General features: G+C 40.1%; 1 protein-coding gene and 1 long non-coding RNA gene across 2 annotated transcripts; both read right to left on the bottom strand.

Moving 5' to 3' along the window:
• Window positions 1–2113: 2113 nt before the first annotated feature.
• On the bottom strand, window positions 2114–6630 carry LOC140809169 (nucleobase-ascorbate transporter 4-like; the record flags this gene model as incomplete). The annotated part of the gene is made up of 4 exons (XM_073166663.1): window positions 2114–2327; window positions 5946–6032; window positions 6201–6297; window positions 6380–6630. Coding segments are annotated over 4 exons (498 nt in total), but the record flags the coding sequence as incomplete, so codon positions are not given.
• A 91-nt stretch (window positions 6631–6721) lies between these two features.
• Window positions 6722–7218, bottom strand: LOC140809981 (uncharacterized). The gene is made up of 3 exons (XR_012113216.1): window positions 7122–7218; window positions 6931–7006; window positions 6722–6778 (listed from the first exon to the last, which is right to left on the bottom strand). It is a non-coding gene; the product is annotated as an uncharacterized lncRNA (long non-coding RNA).
• Window positions 7219–14221: the final 7003 nt, after the last annotated feature.

Below are 14221 nucleotides of genomic sequence, written 5' to 3'. Positions count from 1 at the left end.
AACCTTGGCGTCCAAGACTAGTATAAATAGGCCTTTGAGGATGCATTTTCAAACATCCACTCCACTCTCTCTTGTCTCTTACAAAGCTTTCTACTATCTCTTGTGTGCGTTGATTAAAAGAGTTGTAATATCAAAAGAGTTGTAGAAAAAGAGTGAAAGTAATACTCTCGAGTGGGTTGTAAAGTTCGTGGCTATCCTTGGAGCCCTCAAGGCCAAGTAGACGCATCGAGGCGTGGTTGTAAAAGCTAGCTTGGAGCTCCTAAAGCCAAGTCGATATAGTGATACCTCGATCCTCATCGAGAAGGGGAGACGTAGACGATTCTTCGTCGAACTTCCATAAACATCTCTATCCCTCTTTACTTTACGCATTTACTTTACTACGCATTTATTTTACGCACTTACTTTACGCATTCATTTTATTTGTGATTGTCCATCAAGTCTTCCGCTTGCAATTTTTGCAAACTCGTTTTAAAAACGCTAAAGGGCCTAAAAGAACCTATTCACCCCCCCTTTAGGTTCTTCACAACACCTACGCACAACACCTATATTCTGAAACACACAACATTCACTATCAACTCACACATACACTGTGGAAACAGAACTTTCATAATTAATAAAAAATCAGTGGGCTAAACTTGGTAGGTGGGCTGGGATATAGGTGTGGAAGAAGTAGGCTTTAGTAGTTTAAGTAAAAAAGATTTACGTTGGTAATAAAAAATTTTGGGAGGGGGATAGAACTTCGGATAGACTTACATAGATCCATCTCTGTGATACCCTTGTCCCACATGAGAAATATCAAAGATTTAAAATGAGTTTAAAATGGTTTACAATGGACTTCTATAGCAACTTGAGTTAATCATTTTCGTAAAAGCGAGGACGAATACGAAGTAGTTGCTGTAGGGGCCCATTGTGCAGTCACGCAGGCGCGGGCCCTGGCTCGGGGCATGACAGAATGATATCAGAGCCGGTCACCGGCATGGAACACCGGGAAATAAGTGCTATGCGGGGCAAAGTGCTACGTGCATGGGAGCCACCTCTTGAACCTGCGGGGCAAAGTGCTACATGATGGGAGCCACCTCTAGATTCTCGGTGCTGGTGGTTCGAGGGGTCAGGCCGCGACGAGGACGTCGCGTTCTGAAGGAGGGGTGATTGTGATACCCTCGTCCCACATCAGAAATATCAAAGATTTAAAATGATTTTAAAATGGCTTACAATGGACTTCTAGAGCAACTTGAGTTAATCATTTTCGTAAAAACGAGGATGAATACGAAATAGTTGCTGTAGGGGCCCATTGTGCAGTCACGCAGGCGTGGGCCCGAGCTCGGGGCGTGACAATCTCTGTAAACACACGAATTCTCAAGTTAAATTTTCACTACTTACTACTATGATAATATTTCATCTTTAATTTAAATTCTAATCACTTAATTTAAAAAAAAAATGTTGTTTAACTGAATCCTTAAATGCATGAAATAAAGCAAAGCTCTCAAAATCCTATATCCCAAAATATATGAAGTGTTGTAATTGGTTATTCTTACGATAACTTTTAAATTCGAAAGAAATTGATCTTTGTTAGTGCGCATTAGTTCATTCACCCGCGCTATAAAGTGCTTTACCAATTTAACAAATTGTACGAGAGAGGGTGTCCTTGATCTGTATAATACATGTGCATGGCTTGCAGCAAACTTTATTCGAATTTTGTAATTGTGATCGTTACAAAATATATAAATTGTAGATTCAACGACTTGATTCTTTCAAGTTTACAAACCGATATGCTAATTAAATTGCACACTTTCATTTGGTCATCGTTTAATCTAATAATGTAGTTTCTTGTTCCATTTTTTAATCCATATCGTCTTTGAAAGTGTTTGAGTTTATATTTTGTCATTCGGTTCAACCAAATAAATTATATAAAACACCATTTCGAAATAAACAAGATTCAATAAATACTTCACGTACTGGATTTTATATAAATATAAAATTTAGTTAAAAACATGAAATTTCTGGATAACACTGCATTTTTGTTGGTGTCGGATTAGAGTTTAGAAGAGGTAAATAAATTCTTTTAAATATTGTGCCGAGTAACGAACCTAATACCGCGAAAAACAACATGAAAACTGCTGATATTTGAACCACCCTTCGGCTTCCAGTTCGCGTTAGAGCCAACAAGCCGACATTTTCCACTAAACAGATGAGGAAAAAGTAGACCAAGTGTCAAGAATGAAAATCTCAGTTACTTGTTTTATCGAGCAGGGTATAAGATATATTTACACTGATACGGTAGATCCAGTTCCTGTACCGAATAAACCATCCAAGAAAATGCCGACTCCCTGTGTTTCAGGATCCGAGGAAAGTAAGAGTCGAAACAATATATTCGAGAAAAATGAACACAGATATTGAAGCGATCTCGCTGAAACGGGCGAGCCGGGTAAGAAGCTCCAACGGATCGGATCAACAATTTATAATGTTGTTCAGGAAAATGAGCACACTAGATGGATCTGTGAGCTCTAGCTTCCACTGTGACCTGCAGACAAGGAGATGAACTCGTGAATGGGCGCCGGAGGGGTGTCCGGCGTGGCCACTCCGATGCTTAAGTCAGCAGGGTACTCAAGCAATAAAACCAATGTAGCCAAGTGATGGTTGTGATATTGGTGTGAATGAATCCATGTAAATGTAAAGAGAGAACCTGGTATTTATAGTAGGAGAAGTAATGATGACCTCGTTCTCCGTGCTACCTACTAATTATAGTAGGACGGCTGAGCACACCCTATATTCTGACATGTCAACTCATTGGCACGGTGTCAGAGATGGGACAGTCGCCACATCCTATTCTGCTAGTATACTCGAGTGCGGTGCTCATATCGAGGTGGCCGGGTAGAAATAGAATGCCTCCCTGGAGATTTATACAAGAGCCGGGCCTATGACTGCCCGGAGAATAGAGCATGGGCTTGCACCTGCCCGGCTCCAGAACAATCTATCTATAGACTCACTCAGATTTGGGAATCCATTTGATATTCCGGGTCATCCATGACCCGGGCTCTCACGGGGGTATCATCACACATCCCTCAAATAGTCGGGCTAGAATCATACTCGCTGTCCCGATCAGTCATGCTTGGATTCCCAAAGAGATAATCAATCTTGTTCTATAAAAGCATTGGAGGCTTCATGTCTTCCGGACTTAAGAATAGTCGAGGTGCGGAGCCTCGAGCCAGGTGTGAGAACCCTGGGCTTATAAATAACCAAGGTGCGGAGCCTTGGGCCGGGGAGCATGTCCCGGAACTTGGGAATGGTCGAGGTACGGAGCCTCGAGCCAGGTTTGAGAACCCTGGGCTTATAAATAACCAAGGTGCAGAGCCTTGGCCTTCATGAATGGTCGAGGTACGGAGCCCCGAGCCAGATTTGAGAACACTGGGCTTATAAATAACCAAGGTGCGGAGCCTTGGGCCAGGGAGCATGTCCCGGAACTTGGGAATGGTCGAGGTACAGAGCCCCGAGCCAGGTTTGAGAACCCTGGGCTTATAAATAACCAAGGTGCGGAGTCGTGGGCCGGGGAGCATGTCCCGGGACTTGGGAATGGTCGAGGTACAGAGCCCCGAGCCAGGTTTGAGAACCCTGGGCTTATAAATAACCAAGGTGCGGAGCCTTGGCCTTCATGAATGGTCGAGGTACGGATCCCCGAGCCAGGTTTGAGAACCCTGGGCTTATAAATAACCAAGGTGCGGAGCCTTGAGCCGGGGAGCATGTCTCGGAACTTGGGAATGGTTGAGGTACGGAGCCCCGAGCCAGGTTTGAGAACCCTGGGCTTATAAATAACCAAGGTGCGGAGCCTTGGGCCGGGGAGCATGCCCCGGGTCTTGGGAATGGTCGAGGTACGGAGCCCCGAGCCAGGGTACAGAATCCCTGGACTTAATAGATAACTAGGGTGCGGAGCCCTGACCTTCATGAATGGTCGAGGTACGGAGCCCCGAGCCAGGTTTGAGAACCCTGGGCTTATAAATAACCAAGGTGCGGAGCTTTGGGCCGGGGAGCATGTCCCGGGACTTGGGAATGGTCGACGTACGGAGCCCCGAGCCAGGTTTGAGAACTCTGGGCTTATAAATAACCAAGGTGCGGAGCCTTGGCCTTCATGAATGGTCGAGATACGGAGCCCCGAGCCAGGTTTGAGAACCCTGGGCTTATAAATAACCAAGGTGCGGAGCCTTGAGCCGGGGAGCATGTCCCGGAACTTGGGAATGGTCGAGGTACGGAGCCCCGAGCCAGGTTTGAGAACCCTGGGCTTATAAATAACCAAGGTGCGGAGCCTTGGCCTTCATGAATGGTCGAGGTACGAAGCCCCGAGCCAGGTTTGAGAACCCTGGACTTATAAATAACCAAGGTGCGGAGCCTTGGGCTTCATGAATGGTCGAGGTACGGAGCCCCGAGCCAGGGTACGGAATCCCTGGACTTAATAGATAACCAGGGTGCGGAGCCCTGGCCTTCATGAATGGTCGAGGTACGGAGCCCCGAGCCAGGGTACGGATCCCTGGACTTAATAGATAACCAGGGTGTGGAGCCCTGGCCTTCATGAATGGCCAGGGTACGGATCCCTGGACTTAATAGATAACCAGGGTGCGGAGCTCTGGCCTTCATGAATGGTCGAGGTACGGATCCCCGGGCCAGGGTACGGATCCCTGGACTTAATAGAATGTGCCTGGGCCTCGTACCTCCCGGACTTAAGAATGTGCCGGGGCCTCATACCTCCCGGACTTTAAGATAAGAGTGTGCCGGGACCTCGTGTCTCCCGGACTTAAGAGAACTTGCCGGGGCCTCGTGTCTCCCGGACTTAATAAGAATGTGTCGGGGCCTTGTGTCTCCCGGACTTAATAGATTTTGTTTCTCCTGCTGTATTAGTTTTATTAAAAACCAAATCACTAACCTGGAAATACTGAATCCGAATTCATTTTCGGTAGAGTGAAACTTCTCTGGCTGAGCTAAATTAGGTGACTAATATAGCTGTATGCTGCTGAGTGCACAACAAATGGTCTTCCACCTCAATTCGGGATAGCTGCTGAGCTTTGAGCCCATATAAAATCCACATATAAGATCTGAGTGCCGAGCTAGTCGGACTTGTATGTTTGCCAAGCGGAGTTGGGCTTACTGAGGTGCCGAGCAAGGTCGGACTTTCATGTTTGCCAAGCATAGTTGGGCTTATTTTTGAATGGAAACCATATCTACGTCTTGAGCTCAATTTCCCACAGACGGCGCCAATGAAGCGATCTCGCTGAACCGGGCGAGCCGGGTAAGAAGCTCCAACGGATCAGATCAACAATTTATAATGTTGTTCAGGAAATGAGCACAGTAGATGGATCTGTGAGCTCTAGCTTCCACTGTGACCTGCAGACAAGGAGATGAACTCGTGAATGGGCGCCGGAGGGGTGTCCGGCGTGGCCACTCCGATGCTTAAGTCAGCAGGGTACTCAAGCAATAAAACCAATGTAGCCAAGTGATGGTTGTGATATTGGTGTGAATGAATCCATGTAAATGTAAAGAGAGAACCTGGTATTTATAGTAGGAGAAGTAATGATGACCTCGTTCTCCGTGCTACCTACTAATTATAGTAGGACGGCTGAGCACACCCTATATTCTGACATGTCAACTCATTGGCACGGTGTCAGAGATGGGACAGTCGCCACATCCTATTCTGCTAGTATACTCGAGTGCGGTGCTCATATCAAGGTGGCCGGGTAAAAATAGAATCCCTCCCTAGAGATTTATACAAGAGCCCGGGCCTATGACTGCCCGGAGAATAGAGCATGGGCTTGCACCTGCCCGGCTCCAGAACAATCTATCTACAGACTCACTCAGATTTGAGAATCCATTTGATATTCCGGGTCATCCATGACCCGGGCTCTCACGGGGGTATCATCAGATATATATATATAGTGATGCATAATGAGATCTCCTCCCACCAGCCAGCCGACGCCTCGGCTCATAACTGAAGCTGGTACATGTGTAGCACTCCCATACCTTGATGCAGCGATAAACGCCCCAGTCGACTGCCAAAATGAAAAATTATAGCAGTTTAAACAACAGAGCTTAATTTTATGTACTCGAAATGTGGGAAAACAAGATTCATGTGTGCGCTTTAAAGGGAAATTAAAAAAATTTCATTGATCAAGAAAACTTTTTGTGGTGTGGGAAATTTGGGATTAATCGACTTGAACCTCGACAAGAGCGACAAAAGCTGTTGCTAGTGCAACGAGAGCCTCCCCAACATACAGACTGGGTTGACCCCATTGAACAGGATATGGAATGCTGATCCTGCATGTATTTTTTGAGCAGTAAAATAAGCACACGAATCCGACACCTAGTTTTCGAGTAACTTGTTCTCTTAAACACGTACCACGAGGATCCTCCCACGAGTCCGGATCGATCAACTCGACAACTTAACTGAGTGTTCAGGGGCCGATTTTTGTATGCACGAGCTACAGTCAAAAGAGCTGCATATGCCCACACTATTCCTACCGATATTAGGACAACATAGCGATCAAAAATGGAACGTTTACTGCTCCAGAATCCATGTACATACTGCCACAAAACGATGAGCGCCAGGAGGTCATAAACATCTTGAAGAATTATTTTGTCACCAAAGCATTAATACAATACAAGAAATAGGTAAAGCTAGTGAATCTTGAGATAAAGGCGTCTACCAGACTTAATCTTTGATATAAAAATATACTCACGCAAGAAAAAAAATAAGAAGAATCAGCTCTGGAAGCCCAATTTCCACACATTGTGCAAGCTATAAGCATAACAAGAAAGACGAATAAGCGAATTGAGTTGCAACTTAAATCTCCATTTCCGTGCAGTGAATACAGCATTTTGGTTATACTGATAACCAAAACCGATTATAAATATAAACACGATATTAATATCATTCGTATAAATTCGTACCAGAGGGAATCCTTGTTCATAGAGCCCAAGTCCAACAAGAGCTACTAGTGGCACAGCAGAAAGTGGACTCAAGTATCTACAATGTTAGACTAGGTATATTGAGCTATAAAATCGATACAAGATACCAACTAGGAATGAAACAAGATTTTGCTTTAAAGTGACGAATAATATCACAACGTAAAATCGCCTACCTCACAACTATTCTCCAAATTCCCAGAAAACCAAGCAACATAGGCAGCACGGATGAAACCATAACCGCTCCTTGAATGGCCCTTATCGTTCTTAAAATTGGTTTTCCATATTTTATAGGACTCGGAAGACAAGTTAGTATAAATAGGAGAAGAAGATACAGAACTAGGGGGGCTGAAAGAGACGATTTGCAGAGACGTTTACCGAAGCATAGCAATCTCATGTTTGATAACTTGTTGATGTGAAGTGCTGCCAACATCTGAAGACAACACCTAATCACGGTTGTGATTAGTGTGTTGATTTTCGAAGATTTTTCACTTCTCAGTTGATGCATCCGATATAGTTTTGTTATACGGTTTGTTAGAAGTGTAGGATGCAATTTGTTACTCGCCTGTATAAGGGAGTTGTTTTGTTCTCTCACTAGTATTGGTTTTTGTAAACTTACAAGTTTTTCTAGTGAAGTATTTTGCCTTGAGGCACTGCACAAGTATTTTATACTTGTGCATAATTAACTAACTCGTCTCCTGTCTTATTATTATCTCAATTACGTGTTGATGTGTTAAACATATAGTTTCCGCTGCATGTTGTCGTGGGTGTTACAACACCTACATACAACACCTACTTTCTGACACATACAACACTCACCCTCATCACGCTCACACTGTGGGAACATAACTTTCATAAACGATTGAGAATCGCTGGATATCAAAATGATGGTTCTGAAGTAAAAATTTTACATTTCCACCACCCATGAAAGGAACAATGATGGTAGAGGTAATGACAGTAGTCCCCAGCATTACTAAGTAATGCTGAAATCCCAGAACAATGGCTTCCCCTGCATCAGATTAGTAGCTAAAATTAAGCAGAACATTAATACTTAAATATTGACAAATGGTAGAAAAAGATCAACAGTTCTGATCATCTATGATCTTGATAAAAATATTGGACCAACCAAGTTAAATTCGCAGGGTTTCATGACAATCCGGGAAAGATAAACAAAAAATAATGTGACGAATCAACATGTGTTGGGTGCAATAGTAACAATCAGCTTGAGTTGTTGTACGATTTAAAATATTTGAATCTCATCATCACTGTCAATTATAGTTTTTGGTAAGCGTTCCCATTGATCAGAATGAGGTCAATTATTGAGAGTAAGATTGTTGATTGCAATAATTTTCGTAGAATAAACAAAACATTGGTTCCATTACCATCTCACTTAAAATTTAAGGTGTTGGTCGATCAATTTCTAGACAAACCATTACACAAATTCGTCTGAGAGGGAGCTCAAGAACAATTTTTAAATCGAAGTACAATGAACAAAGAGATTTACCGACCCTATGAAGGGTTGCTGTTAATGCAGTAATCTACGCCGGGGAGCTGTTCTTTCACCGGATGAGGCACGAATTCATCCACCACCTTTGCCGCCATCGTCTGTTATCTTGCACTTCCGTTTCCTACCAAAAAATTCATTCAATCCAAGCATGAAATTTGCAAGACTGGGAGCTAAAACAGAGCCCCCTCTCCATTTATAGTAATGTTTTTTTTGTAACTACTGTACTTCTACGTAGCTATATGTTAGAACTTCGTATGCAAGACCATCGGTTTTCCCTGCATTAACAATAGATTAATAATCATTTGCACATATTATTTTTTAAATAATTTCCGTGTAAAAATTTAAAGATTATAGTAAAATTAAGAATTAAAAAAAAGTAGGTCTCTTGTGAGACGATGTCACGAATCTTTATATGTGAGACGAGTCAACTTTATCGATATTCACAATAAAAAGTAATATCTTAGCATAAAAAGTAATACTTTTTCATGGATGACCCAAATAAGAGATCCATCTCACAAAATACGACTCGTGAGACCGTCTCACACATTTTTTTGCCATTAAAAAATACCCGTTTTATAATTGTTTAAAATAAATGTAATATTTTTTTTTCACATTTTAGATAATTTTAAAATACAAGTTTTATATAATGGAAATATTGCATTGACATATATCAAAGCTATTTTGAAATAGTAACAATATATTCTTTGTCCGAATTAGAAAGAAATAATCCCAATCTGGTGGATAAAGTTAGGAAAGGAAGTTGAGAATTGTTATTAATTAAAAACAAATAAAAAGATGAGTAACAATTATACGTTACTTATATTTCTCTGAACCGGAAACCTAACGTTACCCACCAAGGATTTTCTTCCCTGGAAATATTTTTAAGAAAAAATTAAATTGTATATCAACACATAATTTCTTTAAAATAAAATCTGTAAAAAATTGTTAGAAATTAGTTTTTCCTTTTTTAATGACTTTAGATAGTCATGGAGGGTTAAAATTAAATAAACATTTAAATTTAGGCAAAAAATTGTGTGAGACGGTCTCATCGTCGTATTTTGTAATTAAGACGGATCTCTTATTTGAGTCATCCATGAAAAAATATGACTTTTTATGCTAAGAGTATTACTTTTTATTGTGAATATCGGTATGGTTGACCCATCTCACAGATAAAGATTCGTGAGATCGTCTCACAAGAGACCTACTCTTAAATTTTAAAACAATGTATATATTATACATTATAAAATTTTAAAATAAAGAGAAATTTTGAATTTGAGAAAATTTAAAAATTCAAAACCTTTTGGTTTTTTTATATATAAAAAACCTTTAGATTTTAGAATATGTGTGGGCTGAGAAAGAAAATGTAAGTAGTCAAAAATGGAGTTGACCAACCAGCATAAAGCTAGTTATATTATTTTAAAATGATTTTTTAGAATTTTCTTGTTAATGTTGCCGTTCCTCATTTTAAATGCTACTTTAATATTGTTTAATTATATTTGTCAGTGCAATAAAGAGCAATTTAAATTAATTTAATTACATCAAATTACATTGTTATAAAAGAAAGAATGTTAATCTCATGGAGACTGAAGGGTGCAAGCCATTACATTTCGAATTAGAATATCTAAATCATGTATTCTGTAACCAAAATTTTAGATCAGATAACTTTTTATTTTGGATATTTAATTTTATATGCCAATATATATTCAGGGATGCTATCATGGCTTTTACTAGTTAAAACAATTTTTCATAATGTTAATGATATGGGTTGATTAGAAAAGGGAAAAATACATTTTGGTCTCGTATATATAATTTGGCGATTTTTGTTATCATTGACTCATTGTCATCAAATTTCAGTTTAGTCTACGATTTTTTTTTTTTTGTTTTTTATAATTTTAGTTCTTTTCTGACGTGCTTCTGATGTAACGTTGATGTGATGGTGATGTAGTGTTGACGTGTATATTGTACATCAACACTCCTAATGAAAAATGACTAAATTTGTCAAAAATTAAAAAAATATATGATTAAAACAGAAATTTGATAACAATAATGTTGTATCAATTCACCAGTGATAGTTAAGAACAAAGAATCCAATGATTTGTTCTTTCTTGTAGAGTTTGTTAGCAACAGTTGATATATATATATATATATATATATATATATATATATATATATATATATATATATATATATATATATATATATATATATATATAATCAAGAACACATGCAAGCACCAGAATTCTTTCCGTCAATGCAACACGAACATAACTAGAGAAAATTAATGACACATAGAATTTACGTGGTTCAGCCAAATTGTCCTACGTCCACGGGAGAGCAGCAACCTTTTACTGATAACCCAAGAAGATGGAGTCCATTACAAATACGAATCAAAGGTAATACATTACAGAATAGATTTCTTTCTTCCAATCTATCTTCTAGGTCCTTATCTGATTCTTGCTGTAATCCTTTCTCCACTTCCAGCCTGTATGTTCCCTTAGAATATCAGGGCTGAGAATCCTTAGAACGTTCCTTGAGAGTTCCAGTGAGATTAGAAAAAAAATTCTTCCTCTCATGCATCGGGTTTCCTTTAAGTAATCCTTCAAGACCAGCTACTGGAAGCTCCCTATTCCTAACTGCCATCCAACGGTTTTCCATAGGTAAGTGAGTTTCTTTCCCATCCCCTTATTACTGGTGATAGCCTGTTCATTGTGTTATGGCCAGTAACAAAATGCTTAACTCTTCTTCTCCTATTCGCATTGATAAGCCAGCTTGGAAGACACTTCTACAATTCTCCACCTTGTCTTCAAGATGGCTGCTCTCCATTTCCTTTACTATGTTTAACTCCATTCCACAGCTTGCACCAAGCCCAGGCAATCCTTGAACTTGGCCTGTGGTAATGTCTTAGTTAACATATATGCTGAATTTTCTTCATTTGGGATTTTTTCTAACTTCACCTTTCCGTTTGAGATGATGTCTCTAACAAAATGTAATTTTACATCGATATGCTTCGATCTCTCATGATACACTTGATGTTTAGTCAAGTGTATTGCACTCTGGTTGTCACAATACACCACAACCTGCTCTTGAGTTATCCCAAATTCCTTTGTGATTCCTTTGAACCATAAAGCTTCCTTGATGGCTTCTATCACGGCCATGTATTCAGCTTCTGTTGTGGATAATGCAACCACAGGTTGGAGTGTTTCTTTCCAGCTTATAGCTTTTCCAAATACCGTGAATACAAAACCAGTAAGTGATTTCCTTGTATCCAAATTCCCTATAAAATCCGAGTCCACAAAGCCTACTACTGGATTGCTTACACTTTCTTGCTTCCTGAATATCAGCCCAAGTTTATTTCTCCTTTAACATATCTTAGGATCCATTTTAGAGCCTCCCAGTTCTTGTGTCCAGGGTTTGACATGAATCTGGAGACCAAGCTTATGGCATAAGCGAGATCTGGACGACTACATATCATTCCATACATAATGCTACCTACTGCACTTGCATACGGTATCTTGTTCATTTGTTTACTTTCTTCTTCATCTGATGGAGACTGTGAACTTGAGAGTTTGTGGTGCTGTCCAAGTGGGGTAGTCACTGGTTTTGATTAGTGCATATTAAATCTTTGAAGTACCTTCTGCAGATAGGATCTTTGGCTAAGAAACAAAATTCCTTCCTTTCTGCACCTTTTTTATTTCCATGCCAAGGATTTTCTTTGCCTCCCCTAGGTCCTTCATTTCAAATTCGGAGTTCAGTTGATCCTTTAATGTTTGAATCTCCTTCTTGATGTTACTTGCGATGAGGATATCATCAACATACAACAGTAAGAAGGTTCTGGCTTGTTCCCCCCCATTTCTGAAATATACACAGCTATCAAAGTTGCTCCTGGAGAATTCTAGCTTCATCATGTAGTCATCAAATCGTTTATACCACTGTCTGGGGCTCTGTTTCAGTCCATAGAGTGACCTCTTTAATAAACACACTTTGTGTTTATTTTCCTTTGTCACAAAACCCTCGGGTTGGTCTATGAAGACGACTTCTTCCAATTCTCCATGAAGGAAAGCGGTTTTGACGTCTAGTTGCTCCAATTCTAAATCCAACAAGGTTACTAAAGCAAGCATCAACCTGATTGAAGGATGTTTCACCACAGGAGAGTAAATTTCATTGAAGTCTATTCCATCCCTTTGTAAGTATCCTTTGGCAACCAACCTAGCTTTGTATTTCATATTTTCTGTCCTAGCAGTTCCTTCTTTGAGTTTGTAAATCCACTTAAAACCCAGCGTTCTTTGTCCTTCTGGCCTGGGAACTAATTTCCATGTGTGGTTCCTTTTAAGTGAATTTATCTCTTCATTCATAGCTTCTGCCCAGTAGTCCTTTCTTCTACAAGTCACAACTTCCTTGTATGATGATGGTTCATAGGTATCTATTTGTTCAGCAACATGCAACGCATACAATGTCAACTCAGCATAACCTAGCCTCTCAGGGGGTTTGATATCTCTTCTCTTTCTGTCTCGGGCTAAGGCATAGTCCCTTAGATCATCTTCAGATTGGTTATGATCCACATAGTTTTCTGAGTGATCGAATGGATGATTCAAGTCTTCAGTTTTTGATTGTAAGGTTGATTGTGGCAGCCCCACCTCAACTTGAGAATTATCTTGTTGTTCTGATCTCATGTTCAGCCTCTCCCCTGTTTGGTTATATCCCATTTCGGTTTCCACAAAAGTGACATTTCTAGTATTAAAGCCCCTAGGTCCATTTGGTTCCATATTCCATACTTTGTACCCTTTTACCCCTTCGGGATAACCCACAAAGATGCATTTTAGTGCTCTTGGTTCCAGTTTGTCTTGCTTTATATGAGCATAAGCTAGGCATCCAAAAATTCTGAGTCCTGAGTAATCTGATGGAACTCCTTTCCACATCTCCATTGGTGTCTTGAAATTAATAGCACTTGAGGGACATAGGTTAATCAAATAGCAGGCCGTATTTACAGTTTCTCCCCAAAATGTTTTAGGTAACTTGGCATTCAGAATCATGCACCTGACCCTTTCCAACAAAGTGCGATTTAATCTTTCCGCCACACCATTCTGCTGTGGAGTTCCATCAACGGTTTTATGTCGTTTAATGCCATGTGACCTGCAAAGTTCTTGAAACTGCTCTGAAAAATATTCCAGGCCATTGTCAGTCCGTAAATACTTAAGTTTTGTATCTTGCTTGTTTTCATTTGCCAACAGCCATGCTTTGAACTTTATTAAGGCTTCATCCTTAGTTTTTAAGACATATACCCAGGACCTTCTAGAGTAATCATCTATGATGGATATGAAACATCTTCCTCCCCATGAGTTGTTGTTTTTGAGGGACCCCATAGATCAGAGTGAACATATTCTAAAGGCTTGCTTGTGTTATGTTGGCCTACTCCGAAATGAGCTCTTTTTGACTTCCCTAAAACACAATATTCACAAAAGTCTATGTTCTGTATTTTATCTCCACATAGTAGGTTCTGTTTTGTCAGTTCTATCAAGCCTTTCTCACTTACGTGGCCTAATCTCTGATGCCATAGGTTAGATTTATCTAAGTTTTTCATCACAACATCAGAACCTCCCACAATAGTTTTGCCTAGAAGAAAATACAATGATTGTTTTTTCTTGGCTTTCATTATTACCATAGAACCTTTGCACACCTTTAAAAGGCCATTTTCAGATTTAAATGAATAGTCATTGGAGTCATATGTACCAAGGGAGATTAAATTTCGTTTGAGTTCTGGTACATACCTGA

Source organism: Primulina eburnea, chromosome 13 (genome assembly GCF_022965805.1).
Source record: "Primulina eburnea isolate SZY01 chromosome 13, ASM2296580v1, whole genome shotgun sequence".
Taxonomy (NCBI): Eukaryota; Viridiplantae; Streptophyta; class Magnoliopsida; order Lamiales; family Gesneriaceae; genus Primulina; species Primulina eburnea.
This window is presented reverse-complemented; position numbering and strand designations above follow the sequence as displayed.